The sequence below is a fragment of the Petaurus breviceps genome, unplaced genomic scaffold (assembly GCF_028583685.1).
Source record: "Petaurus breviceps papuanus isolate PSGF00001 unplaced genomic scaffold, PetGlider_PUasm1.0 90769, whole genome shotgun sequence".
NCBI lineage: Eukaryota > Metazoa > Chordata > Mammalia > Diprotodontia > Petauridae > Petaurus > Petaurus breviceps.
Window position 1 is genome coordinate 16,171,198 of NW_027187341.1, and position 23,375 is coordinate 16,194,572.

At 36.5% G+C, this 23,375-nt stretch overlaps 1 protein-coding gene across 4 annotated transcripts in view; it reads left to right on the plus strand.

Annotated features, from left to right (window-relative positions):
- The window catches only part of SLC25A30 (solute carrier family 25 member 30), a 107,222-nt gene extending 84,393 nt beyond the window's left edge, over positions 1-22,829 (plus strand). For all 4 annotated transcript variants that reach the window (XM_069068710.1, XM_069068709.1, XM_069068708.1 and 1 more), the window contains 8 exons: positions 1,931-2,078; positions 5,715-5,809; positions 8,218-8,303; positions 12,655-12,750; positions 13,706-13,830; positions 17,024-17,162; positions 18,150-18,230; positions 20,312-22,829. In XM_069068710.1, the coding sequence (XP_068924811.1) occupies positions 1,931-2,078; positions 5,715-5,809; positions 8,218-8,303; positions 12,655-12,750; positions 13,706-13,830; positions 17,024-17,162; positions 18,150-18,230; positions 20,312-20,353 (812 nt within the window). In that variant the 3' untranslated portion in view covers positions 20,354-22,829. The remainder of the gene's footprint in view (positions 1-1,930; positions 2,079-5,714; positions 5,810-8,217; positions 8,304-12,654; positions 12,751-13,705; positions 13,831-17,023; positions 17,163-18,149; positions 18,231-20,311) is intronic.
- The last annotated feature ends 546 nt before the right edge of the window (positions 22,830-23,375 follow it).

Here is a 23,375-nt window from a genome sequence, read left to right on the forward strand (position 1 = left end):
TTCTTCTGCCTCTCACTTGTCTCTCCAAATCTACATCACCAGCTCCTCCCAGTTCGTGTCTCTCTTTTCAAGTCAACAAGTCCATCCCGCAGGTGGGATTAACAAGCTCTGGGTTTTAACACAATCAATTTGAAAAACTAAGCCAATACAGGGGAATCTTTAAATGCCATTACTATCACAGATGGTGACCAGGATGGTGAGGAGGCTGGAAACCATATTATTTGATGATTAATGATGTTGAGCTTGGAGAAAAGTAAAGAAGACCATACTCTATGTGTCTGTGTATTGGAGGCAGGTGACAAGGAATTAAGGATCTTTTAGTCCTACTCTCTTAGTTCTGCTCTCTGGGTCCAAGTGAAGCAGTTCTACCCCTTTACCATCCCATCCCTCTCTTCTCTTCACTGCTAGTAATCTTCTTATAGTCCTCTTCCTTACAAACTATGTGTTACACAGTTGCCAACCTAACTTTCCTTGCCATCATGTCAGAAAGCATCAGTGGTTCCTTATTGCCCTTTGAATACAGTTCAAACTGATTTCTCTGGTTCATTCCAAATCTAAGATTTGTGTGATATGCAAAGCCCCTCATAGTCCAATTTTTGGATTATGATTATGAAAGGGGATTACCTTTCCCCTCCAAACTTATCTCAGATTTGCCCATAGTGCACCCAGTTAAACTGGATGACTCTTGTCTCTTGAATATATATAATGCTTTTTCACATCTGGCTTTTGTACTTTACGACAAGAATAATCTCTGTTTCTCAGGCTTTGCCTTTTGAATGCTACTTATCCATAAATGCCCCTTCTTTGATGAAGTCTTCTCTGATCCTCCCCTCTTACTAACTACCTTTCCCTTTGGGCTTCATCTCCTACTTCTTCAGCACCTGTTTTAATGCACTTATCGTATAATAGTATATGTTTTTTGCTTCTACTAGACTATAAGCTGCGTGAGGGTAAGAATCATTTCTAGATGAATTTTGTATTTTCTCAAGCACCTATCTCATTCATCTTTATGCAGTAGATACTTTATGTATGTGCTGAAATGAAATGACGAGTGGGTTACCCACCATAGGAAATCTTTATTAAGAGATTGAAGGAGTACTTACAGCAGGGGTTCTTAACTTGGATCTGTGAAGTTTTTTAAAAAATATTTTGATAAGTGTATTTCATTATCATTGGTTTCCTTTATAATCTTATGTATTTCATTTTTATGCACTTACAAATATTCTAGAAAGGTTCATGGGTCTCATCAGACTACCAAAGGTGGTCCATGACACAACAAGATAAAAAGGTCCCTGATTTTCAGGAATTCTGTAGAAGGCTTCTGACCCCACTCTGATTTGGACTAAATAACCTCTGAGATTCTTGGATTCTCTTTCTCTGTAAAAACTTTATAATATGTACTTTGTTATATGTATTTTTCAGTTGTATTCATTCAGTCTTCCCATTTAAACTAAACACTTAAAAGCCAGACTTTGCTTCTGCGGTTGCCTTCCTAACTCAGTACTCGGTAAACAAGTTCATGTCAGCTAAGTACTATTCCCTTCTAAGTGAAGAGTGTTAAATCTTTTTGGTGTAAGGGAAGTTAGAGTATTTTTTTTCAGAATATGAACATTTTATCTGACTTCCATTGACACTGTATTAATTTGTTTCTTTAGACACAAAAATATTAAGGTCTCATTGCTTTTCTTTTTGTGGTTACTTAGCTTGCACAAAAAAACTCAGGAAATGTCAATATTTTGGACATGTGTGTGTATATATACATATGTATACATATATTCATATATAAATATATGTTTTCATATATGTGTAGCACTGATAAATTTCTTGCATGGTTTTGTTGACTCTCTGAACACTAGGGAATATGAAAAAATCAGTTATTATATGACTGCTAACTAGTAATGATATTAATTTCTGTATTTTAAATTTTAAGGTACTTTTCCAATTGATTTAACCAAGACACGTCTCCAGATTCAGGGACAGACAAATGACACCAAATTCAAGGAAATTCGGTATCGAGGCATGCTACATGCATTATCAAGGATATTCAGAGAAGAAGGGCTGAAAGCATTGTATTCTGGGTAAATAAAATTTTTTGTGCATTTTTTCAGTGGTGAGGGAAGCCTCTAAAATCAAGAGAGTTCTCCATAGCGCTGCTTAAAGAGAAAATAAAAGTGCTTTTTTTTGATCTTTGAAAATGTGATAATACTCAAGATTTTTTCTTCTTATTTTTAATTTCCATTCATTTATTTTTCTGTCATCTACTGCATTTGGCAGCAATGAATTGTTAATACTTCAAATACAAATATTCCACTATTTCAGATTGCCTTTATTTACTTATTGTTATTCTAAGTTAGTGAGATCTTTCTGTATCTTCAAATATCAAACACAGTACTATTATACATATGTATATATGTAATATACATATATATTGTAGTACTATGTTTGATATTTGATCTGCATGGAGAGTAGCATTCTCCCTTCCATATTTACCTTGCATAAAATCAGAATGTTGTCTTTAATCAATGGTGTTTTTTAGTTCAGGCTATCTTTCTTTTTTATGTTTTTACCTTTCAAATAGATTTCATTTTAGTCTATTTATTCAAATAGCTCAATCAAAACAGCATTTTGCAAAAGATTAAATGTGAAACAGATAGGAGAACCCAACTATCTTCTATTAAGTCAGATATTGTGGCCTATTTGGGTCAGTAGTTATAAAACCTTTTGACCTCTGGACCTCATTATAATCTTTTTTTTTTGCTTTTTTTTTTTTTGGAGGGCAATTGGGGTTAAGTGATTTGCCCAAAGTCACACGGCTAGTAAGTGTGTCAAGTGTCTGAGGCTGGATTTGAACTCAGGTCCTGCTGACTCCAGGGCCAGTGCTCTATTTACTGCACCACCTACCTCATTATAGTCCTAAAAATTATTGAGGGGTGTAGCAGCAAGCACCCCAAGCGTCCTCAGGGTTTGCAGCTACCACAGGTTCTTGGATCTGCTTTGTTAAAGGAAAGCAACTCAAAATGGGTTAACAAGCTTACTTTAATCAGTCAGACATATATCGTTTACCTTGTTCAGGAGAAAAGGTCAGCACCCTGAACCTCAAAATATACAGGCATAATTATCAAGACAGAAACATCAAGTAGACAGATTTCCAAACTGTCCAACCATTACATCCATACCCAGTCAACATCTGGGTTTCCACATTCTGGGTTTTTCAAAGCCGGGGGACTCTCAACAACGGCTTCCCAGAATTCAGATCAAATCACAGAACATTTCTCAAAGTGAGTCCCAAAACAAAGCTACACATCAGGGCTTATATAGCCTTCTCCTGGCTCAGACAATGTAACAACCTTATTGACCCACTGGCCAATCAAAAAGTATCTACTGAAAAACAAGCCTCCCTCCCCAGGCTTCTGGTGCACTTTAGCCTAGGGGCAGGGAAGATCTTTAAAATTTACATTCGCATTACAAGGGGGTGGCCAGGTAGTACAGCGACTAAGAGTACCGGCTGCAGTGTCGGGATGACCTGGAGATCGAATCCTGGGCTCAGACACTTAGCACACACCCAGAAACACCTGGCTGTGTAACCTTGAGCAAGTTACTTAACCCCAATTGCTTAGGGGTGGCCAGGTGGCTCAGTGAGTAAGATCACCAGCTCCAGTGTCGGGAAGACCTGGAGATCGAATCCTGGGCTCAGATACTCAGCACCACACCCAGAAATAACTGGTTGTGTAACCGTGAGCAAGTTACTTAACCCTGATTGCTTATAAAAAAAAAATTATTGAGAACTCCCAAAGAACTTTTGTTTACATGAGTTATATATCTATTGATATTTGCTGTATTTGACATAAAAACTGATAAAATTTAAAAATATTTATTAGTTTGGGTGGCCAGGTAGCACAGTGAGTAAGAGCACCGGCTCCAGTGTCAGGATGACCTGGAGATCAAATCCCGGGCTCAGACACTCAGCACCACACCCAGAAATAACTGGCCGTGTAACCTTGAGCAAGTTACTTAACCCCGATTGCTTAAAAAAAAAAATTTATTAGTTCGTTTGAAATAACAATAATAAACCTATTATATGTTAATGTAAGTATCATTCTAATGAATAGTAACTATTTTCCAAAACAAAAAAACTGTAAAATAAGTAGCATAGTTTTACATATTTTTATAAATCTCTTTAATGTCTGACTTAATAGAAGATAGTTGGGTTCTCCTATCTGTTTCACATTTAATCTTTTGCAAAATGTTGTTTTGATTGAGCTATTTGAATAATATCCAACTTAATACAATAAGCGGTTAGAAAAGGGAGGAGCAATATTTTTTTTTTTAAGCAATCGGGGTTAAGTAACTTGCTCAAGGTTACACGGCCAGTTATTTCTGGGTGTGGTGCTGAGTATCTGAGCCCGGATTTGATCCAGGTCATCCCAACACTGGAGCCGGTGCTCTTACTTGCTGAGCCACCTGGCTGCCCCTGAGGAGCAATTATTTTGCCTCTTAAGAGGCAAATAAAATAAATATTATTTTGAAAATATTTTTGATCTTTTGAACCCCTGAAAGGGTCTCTGGGACCCCCAGGGATCCACAGATCAAACTTTGTGAGAACCACTACTTTAGATAAGTACCAGAGTCATCCAAATCATCCCACCTTAAGAGTAATGTTTTCACTATATTAATGTGGATAGAGGTAGAGCTACTAGATGTAGAACCAGAGGATGTGTGTTGGAATCCAAGTTCTTTTATTTAATGGCAGGGTGACTTTGGTATGAATTAATCTCTTTGGGCCCCAGTTTCCTCATCTTTAAAACAAGAGTGCACAATCAAAGAACCTCTAAGCTTCTTTTTAGCCCTAAATCTATGATCCTATAAAATGAATCATGAAAATCAGTGACCATATTTCATGATGCTTTGCAGACAGAAATGGAAATTCTTTATGATGAATAATGTTCTGTGATAAATAAAAAGTTCGAGAGACATAATTCCTGGGTGATTAATCATTTTATTAATTATATATTAACACAATTAATTGATTAATTACCCAGAACCTATGTCTGTTGAACATTTTATACATCACAGTTCTTCATATGTCTAGAAAAATTCTAGCAGTAGTTGATAGTCTGAATTATATTTTCACTGATGACATGAAAGACTGATTACTGATTTATATTTATTTAACTAACACAAATGACAAAAATAAAAAAGAGCCTTTTTTCCTACATTGAGTTGAGATGGTTGAACTTCAACTTTGAATTAAGAAATTGGTTGATACAATCTAAGTATAAAAGACAAGTCTATCATATAAGAAAAATAATAATAGCATTTATATAGAGCTTTAAAAATTGCAAAATGCTTTTATTTATTTGATCCTTACAATATCCCCGTGAGGTAGGTGCTATTATTATTCCCACTTTACAGATGAGGAAACTGAGGCAGAGAGAGTTCAAGTGTCACACAAGTAGTAACTGTCTGAGGTAAGAAATATACTCAGGTCTTCCTGACTCCCAAGTCTAGCATTACAACCTTGATGCTGTTCCATCACATAGGAAAGAGTTCATAACATCTCAATCTGGAAAAGATCTCAGACGTTCTCTAAAGGACTCCCTCTAAGATAGTTGCCTGATCTGTGCATGTGAAACTTTAGGGTAATTTCAAATGATTTGTATATTTCTTATTGGCATATCTTCTTTTACATTTCTCTTGTATATTGGCTGCACCAGAATTGCCCCCGCGATGTTACGGCAGGCTTCTTATGGCACAATAAAGATAGGCGTTTATCAGAGTTTGAAGAGAATGTTTGCTGATCGACCAGAAGGTGAGTGAAAAATCTTTTTTTTTTTTAAATTTCTTTCCTAGTGGGCAAAAGCTCAATTGTCTATCTTCTTGATTTCACATTATCTTCTGTTCATTTCTGACATGTATATTATTGAAGGCAACTCTGAATGAGGTTTAAATAAGTACTTTATTTTTTTTTTAAATACTATGATAAGTTTTGCTTTGAGAAGAAACATGGCTTAGTGGTATATTATGGAAGACAAATCTGAATAAGGTTTAAATAAATATTTTATTTTTTAAAAGGATATTATCAGGGCGGCTAGGTGGCACAGTAAATAGAGCACCGGCCCTGGAGTCAGGAGGACCTCAGTTCAAACCCTGCCTCAGACACTTAACACTTACTAGCTGTGTGACCTTGGCCAAGTCACTTAACCCCAATTGCCCTGCCCTCCCCCCTCCAAAAAGAAAAAAAAGTAAAAGGATATTATGATAAGTTTTGCTTTGAGAAGCAACATGGTGTAGTGGTTTAGGGGCTGGGCCTTTGAGTCAAGAAGACCAGAGTTTATGTCCTCTTCTATATCCTAGCCATATCACTGTGGGCAGGTCATTTAACCTTGCACATCCCCTGGGGAAAATCACTAAGACTCTAAATTGCTTCCCTGTGTGGCCTGTGTGATCTTAGGCAAACCATGTAAACTTTTTGAGCCTCAGTTCCTCATCTATAAAATGAGGATGTTGAACTAAGGACCTTTTAAGGTCTCTTTCAGCTTTATATACATGATCCTATGACCAAAATGGGGAGAGAATAAATCTTTGTTAAGTGCCTACTATGTGCCGGGCCCTGTGCTGAGCTCTTTAGAAATATCTCATTTGGTCCTCACAACAACCCTGGGAGGTTGGTGCTATTATTATCCCCTTTCACTGAGGCACACACATAGGTGAAGCAGCTTGCCCAGGGTCACACAGCTAAGTGTCTGAAGCTGAATTTGAACCCAGTACTCTATTTACTGAACTACCTAGCTGCCTAGGCTTTTCTATACTAGGATTTCTTGCACTGAAAAAATAAGAAGTCTGGACATAACTCCAAGTTGTTTTTAGCCTCTAACAACATATGCAGGCATTCAAATATATGAACAACGAGAGAGAGAGAGAGAGCGAGAGCGTGCGTGAGCCAGTAGCACAAGGAAAAGTAAGGCAAGGACAAACAAAAAAAATAGCAAATGAAAAAAATTCCATAGCAATTAAGCAAAACTATACAGAAAAAAAGGGATTGTGGTTGGTTGATTTTACTCAGATTCATTCATTTCTGTTATTTACCAATGGATTGTAGACTTTTTTCTGAACAAGATCATACCAGGTTATCTGCTATTTAAACAAACACTTTCCCAGGAACTTTTCTTCCAGCTAAAATGCAGCTGGCACTTGCATAGCCTTGGTAAATGGGAAGGGCTTAGGGAATGAAAGGAAAAATCTCTGCAGTTATTTCTAGTGATTTTCCTCATCTGTCCGATGAAAGGTCTGGACAAAACCATCACTAAGATCCTTTCCAACTTGGAAATGTTATGATTCTATTAGCTGTTTCTTGTTTTCCTGCAGAGCAGCATAGATTAGCAGGCTAACCATTGTGATAGAATCAGGAATTGTGAGTTCAGCCCTATCGTCAGAGAGAATATAGGCCCCTCAGGAACAGTTGATTTAATTTTCTATCCTTGCATCCCCATTGTCTGACACAGTGCCCAGCACACAGTAGATGCTAAGTAAATGCTGGTTGATTTTGTTCTCAGTTCATCTGTACGGTGACAAGAATGTTTATCACAGCTACATTCAATTCAGCTCAGCAGGAATCTGTTGTGTACTTAGTAGGTGTTGGGTCCTGTGCTAGATACTGATTATGCAAACATGAAACAATATTTCCTGCTTGTAAGGAATTCATATTCTATCAGGGAGAGATACTAAGTATACAGATGATGATGATGATGATGATGATGATAAAGTGAATCTGTGATTCCATAAGCATAGGGAACTTGAAGATGAGGAAGCTCCCTCCATCAATGCAGATAAACACTTTCTCTGCAGTTTATAATCTTGGTTGCCTAGAGTACCATTTGCCCAGGATCCTTCAGTCAGTCTGTGTCAGAGATGGCATCTGAACTCAGGTCTTCTTGGCTCTGAGGCCAGCTCTTTTTCCCCACACCATGTAGCCCCTCAATAATAATAAGAGCTGATATTTATATAACAAGGCGCTTTATATACATTATGAGTCCGCTTGAACCACAATCCCAGGAGGTAGGTGCTACTTTGATACCCATTTTACAGATCAGGAGACTAAGATTCTGAGACTTTCATCTTTGATAAGCATGCTCATTGCATAAACGACTTCCAGCTCTTCCTGTGAAGAGCTTATTTAAATCCAAGACAAAATAATGATGTTCTTTTGTTTGCTCATAGATGAAACCCTCCTGTTAAATGTCATATGTGGGATTCTTTCTGGAGTTATTTCTTCATCCATTGCCAATCCAACAGATGTTTTAAAAGTAAGTTATCATAAAAAAACTTTTACATATTTTGTAGGTTTATCTACATTCCTTCCACTTGAGAAAAACTTCCATTTCTGAGGATTTTAATGGGTAAAAGCCACTTTACTATATGCACATAGTAGAAATAATTCACTTGGGGCAGCCAGGTGGCGTAGTGAGTAAGAGTGCTGGCACCGGCATCGGTAGACCCAGGATCGGTTCCGGACTCAGATACTCGGCACCGACACAAAATAACTGGCCGTGTAACCTTGAGCAAGTTACTTAATCCCAATTGCTTTAAAAAAAAAAGAAAGAAATAATTCACTTGGAGGTTTAGCTACCAGAAGGCATCAAAATCAGTAGAGCATCTTAAAACACAGGTCAATTGAGAATTTATTTTTATTTTTGGAGCTTTCTACATAAAGGAATTGCCTAACTAGCCTACCTACTTCCATACTATCTTTTTTTCCCTCCATCTTTCACATCTCTTCATGACTAACCTCTATACATAGATGTGGTCATGTAGCTCCTCTATTTAAAACCTTTCTAGGAGTCCCTATTGCCTGTTTAATAAAGTTAAAATTCAAGCTTGGCATTCAAGGTTTTCCATAGTCTGTCTCTAGCTTGTGGTTGGAGGGTGCCTTTCTTCTATTATCTCATAATATATCTTACTTTTTTTTTTTGGATAGGGGAAGGTAGGGCAATTGGGGTTGTGACTTGCCCAAGGTCACATGGCTAGTTTGTGTGTGTGTGTGTGTGTGTGTGTGTGTGTGTGTGTGTGTGTGTGTGTGTGTATTAAGTGTCGGAGGCCAAATTTGAACTCAGGTCCTCCTGACTCCAGGGCTGGTGCTCTATTCACTGCACCACCTAGCCACCCTATACCCTACTCTTTAGCTCAGCTGGGTTGCTCTCTGTGCCCTTGTACATGTCCTGGAATTTCTTATCTCTCTGCCTTTATTCTTGCTGTTTCCTATGGCCTGAGTGCCCTTGGCATTCTGGATCCTCCTTTAAAGCCCAACTCAGATACTTCCTTCTTCCTGAATTCTTCTAGAATTATCCACACTTAACTCACATGGTCTTTTATTTTCCTTACCCACTTATAATGTATTATTTTATATTATAGTTATTTGTGTATATGTCATATCATCTTACTAATAAGTTCCATGAGGGCAAGGACCATATCTTATATAAAATTGGATCTTTCCTCCAGCATCTTAGCACAGGGGTGGGGAACATGTGGCCTTCTAAGTCCTTGGGTGCAGCCTTCTGACTGAGTCTAAGTTTTGTTTTTTTTTTAAGCAATTGGGGTTAAGTAACTTGCTCAAGGTTACATGGCCAGTTATTTCTGGGTGTGGTGCTAAGTATCTGAGCCCGGATTTGATCCCCAGGTCATCCCAACACTGGAGCCAGTGCTCTTACTTGCTGAGCCACCTGGCCGCCCTGTGAGTCTAAGTTTTACAGAACAAATTCTTTTATGAAGGGCATTTGTTCTGTAAAATTTGGATTCCTAGTATAATGTTCTACACCTACCTGGTGGGCACTTAATTAAATAATTACTGAACTGAGTATAAAAGGGGAACTTGTATTTTGAGCTTCACTTGAATTAAGGAGGGCCAATTTTATGCATTCCTAATTAATATTACTCTTAATGAAAACTTCCTTTATTTTATTTTATTCATTAGAAATGGTGCTGTTGTATACTTTGCACAAATCTAGGATGCATATTAACTATACTTTCTGAACATTTCTTTCTAGTGATAATTCAGAAAACTTGGTTTCTAGCCCTGGCCTTGCCATGACCCAGCTTTGTAGCTTTTGGCCAACCCTTAATTTCTCAATCATCTCAAAAATTTTATTATTTTTAAATCTTAATATTTATAATTATGGGCATTATTTTTCAGTGCATCAGTGGGTCAGCAAGCATTTATTAGATATCTGCTGTATACCAGATATTGTGTTTGGTTCTGGGAATAAAAATGCAAAAGTGAGCCCCTGTCCTCAAGAAGCATACTTTCTACCATTTGCCTATATTATTTATGGGAAAATGGGGGTGAATTGTTCTTTCCCCCTTTAAAGTTACTTTCATGTTTGGAGATTGTAGAGGCTTCATAGAAGATGGGACCCATGTTTGGATAGTTTACCTTGTAAATGCCATTTGGTAATGATCATCTCAGTAAAGAACTGCCAATTGCAAACTAAATGGATAAGTAAGATTTGTCCAATTAATTAATGGAGTTTAGCTGTTTTGGAACATAATTACCTGGAGCAATAACAGTATTAAATGTTGTATTTGTTAATCTTGTTTCTAGGGCTTAGAAAGTGACTGTTCATTCAATAAATTTCTATTGATCACCTGTCCTGGGCAAGACAATGTGCCAGGCATTTACAGGAGATACAGCAGAGAACAAAGCATCCTTTGCCCTTGTGAAATTCCCAGTCTAGTCACTGGGCAGATAAAAGATGCTTATGCACAATAGGCCCCTCACTATACAATTAAATCCCATAGCCACATTATCAGATCATGACGGAGGCTATAAATAACGAGTCACAAGTGAAGACTCACTTTCAAAGTCCAGTGATTTAAAAAGGAATCGGAAGTCTGCCAGGGGTAATATGAGCATGTGATAGAAGGGATACAGAATACTAGGGAAATTCAGCGAAGAGAGAGCTTGATTTTACCTGGGACATTCAGAGAAGGCTTCGTGGTAGTGATAAAATTTGAGCAGAACCCTGATGGGGTCAAAATTGAGTAAATGGAAGCGGGGTTTAGGAAAGGAATTCCACACTGGGAATAGTATAAGCCTTAAAAGCATGGAAGCAGGAAAACATGGGGTGTCTTGAGAGAGCAGGAAACATGACCCCAGTAGACTGCTGCTATCCTAGGAGGTTAGGAGAGTGAAAACTCGAGGCAGAATATTCTTTCTTGAAAACCATAGCTTCTAAGCCTATGCTGGGTGCTTTTTACTTTCAAATAAAGAACCATGTTTTTTAGCTCAGGTTAAGTACTGTCCTCCTGGAAAAGTGACTTGAATTTTTACTTTGCTATGGCCTCCCCTTATTTGAGTAAGAAGTTTGAGAAAATATCTTAGTGCTTGGGGATAAGGCCATTGCTGAAGCTCAAGAGATCTTTTAGAAAGTTCAGATGCTGCTGCTGCTGATTATTCCCTGCCCAAATTAGGAGTAAATCAGGCTAGTGGAGTGTTTCATTCAGTTCCATTAATATTTATCAAGTGCCCACACTTCATAGGAAAGACACTCTGGTATTCAAGAGAAATTCCTGCTCGTTCTAAAAAAAAAAATGCCAAAGGTTGAGTTAAGCAATCTTTATGTTGGAATCTTAGCTGTGTGAACTCTCTGTCACCTGAGAAGCTCCCTGCTAAGTTCAAATGAGGTTATGGTATAAAGGTCAGCATGCAAGCATCCTGTGTTACCCTCTTTTGCATACCTTTCAGTACAGGGTTTGAAAATAGTAGTGGCTCAGCTCATAGTAACTGGTTCAAGAGCCAAACTAGACACCAGCACATGCTTAATCCTGTCTTAAGTGCAGTGCGAGGTCATAGACACAGGGTAGATGTAGATGGCCCCTATGCGCCAATGACTTAGTCTGATAAGATACATGCCAATTACCATCATTTCCATTCTTTAGCCATCTTAGTCACTACTAGGCAAACTGTTAATTTTCATGTTACTGATGTATCAAAAGATTTCCTTTATTTCTGTTATCAGATATTTTTTATCTGGGGCAACCAAGTGGTGCCACAGAACATAGAATTCTGGTCCTAGAGTCAGAGAAAACCAAGTTCAAATTTGGCATCAGACATTTACTAGCTATGTGACCCCATGTGCAAATCATTTAACCTTTGTTTGCCTCAGTTTTTTCACTTGAAAATAGGGATAATAATAGCCCCTTCCTCACAGGGTTGTTATGAGTATCAGATGAGATAATAATTATGCAGTATCTGGCACATAGTAAGCACTATATAAATGTTGATTATCATCATCATCATTTCTCAGCCATCTCAAAAATTCTGAGTTTAAAATATTGATATTTATAATAATGGGCATTATTTTTCAGTGCATCAGTGGGTCCACAAGAATTTATTAGATGTCTTCTGTATACCAGATTATTATTATAATTATTATTATTCATAAGCCATTGGGTCTACTAGTATAATATAGGCATTGGTGTCTAAGTCATCATCTCTGCTCTAAATTAGCTTGGGTGGGAGATATTTTTGATGACAATCTTGGGATATTATTTGTGTCGTGCTTTCTTTTTCCCATTACTTATTATTAACCATAATCTTCAGATGCGTGAGAGTAAAACACACTTGTCTCTTCTAATTGAGATCTTAAAAATAATCCTTAGATAAGAATGCAAGCTCAAAGCAATGTGATCCAAGGAGGAATGATAGGGAACTTCATCAACATCTACCAGCAAGAGGGGACAAGAGGACTTTGGAAGGCAAGTATTTATATGATATTATATATGGTTATAATGATGCTGAGGAAAAGCAGCAGTGACTTGGTAGGTAGAGAATTGGCCTGAGGGCTCACATCTAGCCTCTGACACATACTGGGTGGGCAGATCATTTAACCTCTCACTGCTTAGTATTTCTCTAAGAAGGTAAATGGCAGAGAAGGGTGTGACTTTTACTAGGAAAGGTTTCTTTTCAGGTAGTTCACTATACCAGTAAAATCACAGGTCTGGTTCCTAATTCTCTCTATCCCTAATCATGATCATAGTAATAACCCACATTTCTATATCCCATAAGGTTTACAAAGTGCTTTTTTATAGCACTATGAGGTAGGTTATATTCTATTATGTTTGTATTTTGTCATTTATAAATTTTATTTTTTTTGTTTTCCCCCCAATTTTTGGTAGTGTATCTTAACCTGAACAAGTATGAATAAAAAGAATGGTAGCTATTAAAATGATTCTTTCCCATACTGATGTCTTATTCCTTAATTTCTCCATTTGTAAAGTGGAGCTATAACAAGGAGTTACCGATTTATAATTTGAAAGCATGTTGTGAATAATTGACTTTGAGAATTGCTAAATAATAATGAATACTTCCTATGTGGGTTGAATGTGCATGCTTGTCATTACTTATGAATGATTTATGATTGTCACAGTAAATTAGGCCTGTTCTAAGGTAGGCCCAGTTTTATACTGATGACATCCTACTTAGGTTTTCCAATTTTTGGAGGCCACTTCTTAACTCTCTGATGATGGATGTGTTATTTGGCAAGTTCTGGTGTAGTCTTTGTCTCTTGGAAGTTTAGTATCTGTTGGCTTATCTCTTCTTGGGAAAAAGATAACATTCTTTAGTTTGTATATAATGCCATTTGCAAAATTACACAGCATATTGGATAAGATTAACTTGAATTTGCTATATTTTGTTCATTTTTTTATTCAGGGGGTGTCCCTTACTGCCCAGAGGGCTGCCATTGTTGTTGGAGTGGAATTGCCAGTCTATGATATCACCAAGAAGCATCTCATACTGTCTGGTCTGATGGGAGATACTGTGTATACACATTTTCTGTATGTACATGCAACATCTTTTAAAAAATAATTTAAGTGTATTTGAGGATTAAATTGAGATTTAATAATCCTTTTTTTTGTTGTTTAGTTCCCAGAGAGCACACCAGTGATTTCAGAGATATAGGAGCTTCTCTCTCCAAAACGAATTGATAACTGCTTTGCAACTTAGAATCTTAATTGCCTGGGGGCATTAAGAGGTTAAGTGACTTGCCAAGGGTCACACAGCCAGGATAGAAATAGGACTTGAATCTAGGTCTTCATGACATTGAAGGTAGCTCTCTATCTACTGCCTCTCAATACACACTTATGAAAATTTAATTTGGTCACATGTTTATAGATATACATGTAAAAATGTGTATAAAAGCAGTTTTTAAAAGAGTTTTGAAATCACTAAGGCATATGCTGTTAGTTCATCTTATTAAAAAAATAAAGTTTAATTGGTATCATTATAATGAAAAGAGGTATCACACACATGTATAAGAACTTCCAGTCTGTTTACCATGTGTCTCTTTTAAAAAATTCTTCAATTTTGGACAAGGTGTTGAGGTTTGCTTTCAAAACCAAGCCTTTCTAATTTCTTAGAATGTCAAAAAAAAGTGTGCCCTAATTTAATGGCAGTATTTAAGACTTCCATCAGATGATTAGATTTTTTTTAAATGGGAAAGATATTTTTGTATTTGTTAGGGAAAGAGAAAGAATAGTAAACTCAATGAGGAAAAATCAAACTATAAACATGACAAGGAGTAGCTCTGCACCGATGCTATAGAAGACCCATTCCTAATGCCTGCAGGGTGTTTTCTAGCTCAGAGGTCCCATTCATGCAGGGCTGCACAAGGAGGTCTCTAGCCTATATGACGTAAGTGTTAATACTTGCTGTTCATTACTAAAAGACTCTCTTTGAGGATCTCAGTTCCACAACCTGAGCAGTGTGAGAGCCTGTGGGTGGGCTCAGAGAAAGAAAATGGAAATGATTTTAAAATCAGAGAAGTGGTGTCTTGGTGGCAGGGGATTGGGGATCCTTTGTGCTGTTACCAAGGAGGCTGAAGTAAAACACTGTCAGCTCCTATCTGCTAACTGTTTGACATATCTTTTATTGACTTCATTTTGTCATTTATAACTTTTCTTTTGTTTTTTTCTTGTTTTTTTTTCCTCCAATTTTTAATACTGTATCTTAGCCTGAGCAAGTGTGAGAAAAGACGGAGTAACTGTTAAAATGATTCCTTCCCATATTGACCTCTTCATTATGTTTTTTATTGGTTATGCTTGGACCATCACAATATAAACACTAAGGGTCTATAGAGTCTTTCTTTCCTAAAGAACAACTTTCTTTATAAGAAAAATTACATTTGAGCTGTAGCTTTATATGGTAATACTGGCCCAGGAGACAGAAAGTGGTGGGTCTGACTGTTGCTGTTGATACCAGCCATGTGATGCTGAGTAAGTCATTTAACCTTTTTAAGGTTTGGTTTTCTCGTCTGTAAAATAGTGATGATACCTGTGGTGCCCACTTCACAATGTTGTTATGAGGCTAAAATACAATATCATATAGAAAACACCTTATACATTTTAAAGAAGTATTCTATGTCCAGAGATCTGGCCTTGGAGTCAGGAGATCTGGCTTCTACTTATTCCTCTGACTCCTGTTGGCTGTGTGATTCTGCAGAGATGCACTTAACTTCTCAGTGTACAAGGCAAATCTCTAAGACCATAATTTTCAGACAAGGTGCCAGCCTGAATTGGCAGGTAGAGTTTTCTCATCTAGGGTGAGAAAAACCTATGCCAGTTAAATCCTTGGCTCATACCCAGTCCCTATGTAGCTTAATTATTATTGACAACAATAATAACTTAGACCCCAGAACTGGGCTGATGGCATTGATTTGGAAGTGGTTGAATGGATAAGTGAGACTTAAGGAAGAAAGTTCCTTCCTAGGGTTCCATGATTCTTTTGAATATATTTTTATTGTTATCTTGCTTTTATATTACTTATATTTCCCACCCCATCCTTCTCCAACCTCTCCCAGAGAAACATCCATTATGGTAAAGAATAAAAAAGAGGAAGAAAAAAAGTTCAGCAAAACTAGCCAAAATGTTTAGATAGTCTGATGTTATGTGCAGTGTTCCACCCCTATAGTCCCCCCAACTCTGAAAAGAATTGGAGGGAGTTATTTTCTCATAGCTATTTTTTTGAGCCAATCTTGGTCACTATAATTTCATAGCATTCAATTTCTCTTGTTTTGTTGGTTTTGTTCTTTCCATTCACATTGTCATAGTCATTATACATATTGCTTTCTTGCTCTTGCTTCCCTTACTTTGCATTAGTTTATTTGTCTTCCCATTCTTCTCTGTAGATTCATCATATTCATCCTTTCTTACAGTATAGTAATGTACTATTAGATTCTTATACTATGGTTTATTTATCCATCCCCCACCTGATGGATATCTATCTACATTGTTCCTAGTTTTTTGATTTTACAAAAATATTTTAACAAATATTTAGGTATATATAAAGACTTTATTATCAGTGACCTTCATGCATGTTTACTTGCCTACATGGGGAATCTTTGGGTCAAAAGGTATTGACATATAGACACCTTATATGCATAATTCCAAATTGCTTTCCTGAATGGTTATAATACTAACTCACAGCTCCACCAAAAATGTATCAGGGTTGCATGTCTTTTTATAACCCGTCTATCATTGACGATTTCTATCTTTTGTCATCTTTGCCAATTTTCTAGGTATGAAGTAAATCCTGACTGTTGTTTTGATTTCAATTTTTTTCATTATTAGTGATTAGGAGTATTCTTTTATATAGTTGTTAATAATTTGCAATTCTTTTGAGAACTGTTTGTTAATGTACTTAGAATTCTTACTTCCTGGGGAATGGATTTTTTGTTTTGTCTTGTTTATTTCCATGATTCCCTTTTATTACTAATGAGTCTTCTGAATTTCTGCCTGATACTCAAAGCTAATGCTATAACTCTTCATTATGAAGCAGTTATAGAACCTGAATGGACATGAACCTGATAAGTCATTGCCTGACCATTAACTGGCCTCAAGGCTGCAGATTCCCTACCCCTGTACTCCTTTGCTCCATTTACAGAAGTCTAATATATGGAGGAAGGGCTTATTACCTGATATTTGATGGCAGTATTTAGTTCAGGTATCAAAAGTTGTCTCTTTTTCTTGCTAGATCAAGCTTCACCTGTGGTTTAGCTGGAGCTCTTGCTTCAAATCCTATTGATGTTGTGAGAACACGTATGATGAATCAGAGAGCCTTACGAGATGGAAAACATTCTGGTTACAAAAGCACCCTGGAATGCTTGTTACAGGTAAGGATGAATTTCTAGGAATAAATTTGGAAGATATGTGTGTATGTATGTATGTAGTATTGAGAATTCCTCTTTAGTACATTTATTTTCATTTCACCTTCTGAAAGGCTTATTTCTGAGGTAAATTGAGTTCAAGACACAATTAGGTAAGCATCTGCTGAAAATTACAGTTCATGAGCCCCCACTGATATTTCTTTTGTCTGATCAACCAGAATATATGTCTATTAAAAGCAAAGGGCAATAGCCAGTAAAAATCAAATTAAGTAGAGTAATATTTAAAAGATTTAAGGTAATAGAATTTACAAGGTTTTATTTACTATAGCCAACTTGTCCAAATTTGGAATCTATAAAAATGACAGGAAAGCAAAGTTTATTGTCTTTCTATCCCTGCTCTGCTGTAAGTAATGAGGAAGTGACTATATGAACAGAGTAGAATCCTGTTGTGCCTGGAATTTTAAGTGGAAAAATGGATAGAATGTCCTTGAAAGGTAGATTCTTAAGTAGTTCACTTTTATTTTAATTCCTAGACTAATGTTCTGTTTCTACATTCCTGAGACAGGTTTTAAAAAGTGTGAAGTTATGGAGAAGAGAGCAGGTTTTCCTCGTTCGTAACTATTTTTTTGTTAGCCTATGAAGATTGCAGTGTTTTATAAGACTTTCTTGCTCCCCTACCCTAAGGCCTCAAGTAGCTCAAAAGGGAAATCAATCAATCAATCAATCAAAAAACAAAATCAAAAACACTATGGGTTTTATTCAAACCAAGTTTCTTGGGACCTACCATTGCATAACATTGAGCTGTGGGATATATTATTAGTCTTACATCAATCCATGCAAGAAAGACTGGATTTTTCCTAAAGGGATGGGTCTCTTAAAAAAAAATCTTCCTAGAGACAATTTTCTTTTCACAGTAACTAAATAGGATATGCCAGCAATTGATATTGCTTTTTATCACTTCACAATTCAAATAATATCTTTCTTCTCCAACAGACATGGAAGAATGAAGGATTTCTTGCTTTGTATAAAGGATTTTGGCCAAATTGGTTGAGGCTTGGTCCTTGGAATATTATTGTATCCTTTCCTGTTCCGTCGAGTCTGAAAAAAATATAATTGTAATAATGCTATTTTTGAAATTATAATGATCATGTTGCTACGAATTACAGTCTTGGCACTCAGGGCTTATTCTGCACTGTGATTCTAAAGAACAGAACTGTTATTTGGTAATCATATTCTTTGGGAGTTGCTTTTAGGCTACTATCCACTGCATTTTCATACATAAAATACTGGTTTTGTGTTTCTTTTTTCTTTTTTGGAGGAATTAAAAATACTCTCTCCAAAGATTTTGTTCTTTTGAGACATGAGTACAGGAAAAAGTGACATAATTCTTAGTACTAGACTTTGCATTTACACCAAGCTTATAGAAAAATTTGAGTAAGCCTGAAGATGGGATAATGGAAAGAATGCTAGATTGGAATTCAGAAGACCTAGGTTTGAATCTGACTCTTCCATTTACTACTTGTGTGATCTTTGGCAAGTCATTTTATTTATCTAGTAAAATGAGAAGGCATAGAGTAGATGGTCTCTGAGCTTCCTTCTGGCTCTGAATCTGTCTTTAATTTTGTATCCACCCCATTCACGTGTATTTTTTTATCTACTCCACTCACATTAAAAATGTCACAAATAATATGCCACTTCTCTGTTAGAAGGCTAGAACTCCTGTTTTTTTCACAGCTTACTAATTCATTATGTGTTAATTGAATTAATTGAATCAGTTGAATTACTGATTCAGTTATATAGCTTACTTAACTAGTTATGTTGATTTTGTCAAACATGAAGCATAGATAATATTTCTTAATTGAATTGATAGATTATTGGACTGATTTTTACCTAAATAACAAGTCTTGTAGATATAGCCTAGTAGAGAAGTTTGCCTGAAATTAACATCCTCAAGAATCCACCCATTGGCACTATTTCCCATAAAAATCTAATGAGTTCAATTCATCAAGCGTTTATTAAGGGACTACCATATGCCAGGCATTTAAACCAAAAGATCACAGAAAAAAGTGATTGAGTCTATTGCATTACATTTCGGTGTGTATTTTCAGCTCTTAGAAGTGAGTGAATTTACACTGAAAGCCCACACAATTTACAATTAGTTTGATATATTTATTTTGATAAGTTTAGTGGGAGATTTCATCAATTTAAAGGTTCATATTTTGACATATATTTGACGCTAGAGGGGTACTTGGTTCTTGACTTTAGTTTATGTTGCAATCATCACTTGATTGTTGCTATTTTAAAATAGAGTGGGAATGAGTTTTAAAATCCCTTTGCTTATGATTGTAAGAAACTTTTGTATTAGAATCTTTTGTTTTTAAACAAGGAGTATGTAAGTTCCTTTAGAAGTTTGGAATTTCCATTTCAGACATTGTGAAGCCCAGATGTATCAGTGGACCGTGTGTTAATGAAGTTAATGAAGATACCACATGATAGCCTAATTTTAGCCGATATGTCTTAGAAGTTGAGAATGTTCTATAGCTGACATTCATGTTTTCACAGAAGGGATAAAATAATTGAATGCCTCTTACCTAGGACTGAGTCCAGACAAAATTGTGAAGAAGGAAAACAACTTTGTGTTCTATTTTTCTCTCTTAACCCACCCCTTTTCTTCCTCAGTATTCATCCCAGCAGCCTGGGCCTTTTCCCCTTATGCTGCCTCACCCCCCTCCAGGGTTTTCAGATGCCAACTTCTCCCTCTCTGAAACTACCTCATCCTGTATCTCATTACTCAGAATGTAGTATGTCTGTTAACTAATCTCATAAGCTAATTGGCACTAATGTGATGTTGAGAAAAGCCAGGATCCTGCTTCCAGATAGCATATGGTTTAGCTGGGGCTCTTTGGCACTGCTTCCAGCACAAGGAGGAGTAGGGGGTGGCATCAAGGCACGCCTATGGAAGAGAGATTTTTGGAAAAGGTAGCACTTGGTGTCCTCCAGGCCACAGCATTTACTCTGGGCCTTTACTCTGTCTATATCTAGGATTTATCTATTGGTAGGTACTATCTGGTTAATTAGAATGTTCAGTTTCATGGATTGGGTTTCTTTATTGGACTCAAGATAGAGTTATTTTTGGCCTTAACTGACTATTACAGTTCTTTGTGACATATGAACAATTAAAAAAATTGGATGCGTGACAGTGAACAGATGGCCTCAGACATCGCTATGACAAGGATGCTATTTTAAGCAACAGTAATGCTTTCTGCTTTTCAGTGCTTGACTCATCACAAATTTTGAGATATAGGCAATGGATCAGAAATGTCACCGCGAAAGTGTTCATTTAGATCCCTCAGATGCAACTCACCGATTACCTGGAAGTACAAAGTTTGCAGTCAGAACGTCTCTTCTTACTATTTAAATGCTCTTGGATATCAGCTGTATAAAGGATGTTTCTTTGGCTGCCATTTTGTAGTACTGTGTAGGGGAAAAGGGAGAACTAAGATTGAATTTCTTCTGTGACAAGATGACCATAATATAGCTGAGCTTTTAGCTGGCAATATTTTATACAATGATAGGGGACAGGGATGGACCTATGATTGGTCTATCTATAGACCTATTGGTCTATCATTGGTATAGGTAGCCCCCAGCCAAAGGACGTTGGTCTATTGAGGCAGGTCAGCAATTGCTTTGAAACTTTGAAAATTTGAAACTTGAAATTGATTTGGAGCAGGGACTTGTGCAGGGTCACATAGCCAGAATGTCAAAGAAAAGACTTGAAGCCAGATTCTCTCATTTTCCAGATGGGCTCGATACACTACTCCATACTGTTTCTCATGCAGCTGCATCTTATATAAGGATTATGAAAGTGCTGTAATTCAGAAGCCCTCACTAGCTTCTTAATGGAGTCCCCAAAAGTTTGGTTCCTGGACTCCTGGCTTGGCATCATTGAAAGAAAGAACCCTTCAAGAAGATGAAACTTCAGAACCGGTTCTGGATGGTCAGTTTGAGAATAATCAGTGGAAACATTGTATAGGAAGTTTATACTTGAAACGGGTTTTTTTTTTTTTTTGGTGGTTGTTTTTAGGCTCCTTTTTAGCTGGATGTCTTTTAACTTCACATTCACAATGAATGCAGTGCTTTGAAAACTTGATCTATGTGACAAGTTACCAAGTGTAATCAATCATTTGTACCCACTGTGGTAGGTTCAAAGAAAGTTGCCTTTAAAGGGAGCTGTTTCACTGTTTGAAAGGGTGCTGGATTGAGTGTCCAGAAACTTACACTCTGTAATTACGCCTTGTCACCAATTTGTTGTTTAACTTTTTAGAAAAAGCCAAAAAGCCTTCCATTTCTCCAGTTTCCTCATATCTAAAATGGGGATGGTGTGGCCTACTGATGGATTGAATGTCAAATGATGTCATCCAATCTCCACCCCTGTAAATCCTTGTGTTGGGGGGAGATGACGATGTTTCCTGTCTCTAGGCTGATGACATTTACTCTACGGCCTCGTTACATTTCAAGAGACAAGCTGTGTCACAATAGAGTGCCTTCCTTGATGGAAAGGCCCTTGTTTCTCATGCTTTCTTCCATCAGGCTGAAAGGAATATATAGTTGTCTGTTTTCTTGCTGAAAATTTTAGATTTTATGAAGCAGCGTTTGATTACAAAAATAGAAGCTAAACCAGGATGACAAAAAAAAAAAAAAAAGCCTAAAGCACACATGTTAGGTGCCAAAAACCTAAGATCAATTATAAATTTCTTTGGTGATTTCTCTCCAGGTGGCAGTATAGGACCACTCAGCTGAGCCCATCCAAACCTTAGACCACTTGTTAATGTTACCACACCCCATCTTGAAATACTATATTTTGTTACTTTACCAGACATTCCACCAATAGTCTATAGTTAAATCAAAGGATGAATTCCTTTTAAATTCAAAGGGTTTTTTTTCCCTCATTAATCGCTGTCATGTTTTCTTTTATGGATTGCACAAGACACTTTATTTTTTTTAGAAGATGTATATAGTTTCCAAAACATTGCAGGCAAGTTCATTTATAAAGACCAATTATAAAATGATGCTGTTTTGATCATTCTATGTATTTATCCATTTTTCTATTTTCATATTATTTGCATGTAAAGTTCATGCTATAATGTAATGCTGAAGAAGTTGGGTTAAATGAGTTCTAAGGCCTTTCTACTCTAAAATTCAGTGGTTTAAATAAAAATACTAAAAAAAAAAAAGGCCTCATTTTAAAATACATTAAAAAACTTTTTAAAGAATGTACCATTTCTTAAGGGCTCAGTTATTCAGTATTATGAAGTACTTGGTTTGACTAGTTTTAGGCCTTTGAATGATTAATGATCATTTTTAGAAGATTCTAGGCTGGGGAATTGGGAGAATCCACCCTCTCCCTCATGTGTCTTAAGGGCACTACTAAAGCCTTCTCCTACCCCCTACTTTTGAGTATGACTTTGGAATATGAGAAAAATAATTTTTTTAAAGTTGTTTTCCCTATAGCTTCTATAACCAAATTGCTAAAAAAAATGTTTTCTGTTTGCGCAGTTTCATTTAGCCTCTGCTGTTAAAAGTTGCCAGTCACTGCTAAAAGAAATGTTTCCTGTTTATATTTATTTGTAAATTTGAATTACAGAGCTTTACATAAAATTGTCATTTTCATAAGCTTTTCATGCTTCTAGTTTTTTATTTAAATATGGCTGAGATGTGCAAATACAAACCTTTTGTTTAATAAACTGGACTAATGCAAAAAAAAAAAAAAAAAGAAAAATTCTTTTCAAATTAATGAAGGAAAAACCCAGAATCTAGAAACCTAGAGCAAAGTGAAGGTCTACAAAAGTAAATATGGGCATTCCCCCCTCCCCCAACACACACAAATATTGGAATCAACTTGTAAAAAATTTTATTTTTTCAGTGAATAAAAATTTTCTCTCCTTTCTACTACACCCCATTGGTATTTTGTTTAGCTGAATGCCTTTTAAGTTCACATTCACAGTGAATGCAGTGCTTTGAGGATTTGATCTATGTGGCAGAGTGTTACCAAGTATAATCATTTGTACTCAGTGTGGTAGCATTAAAGAAAGTTGCCTTTAAAGGAAGCTATCTCACTGTTTGAAGAGAGCCTGATTGAGAGAAACAGAAAACTTGGGACAAATATATATAGTCATGCAAAATTCCAATATTAGCCATGTCAAAAAAAAATCATATCCT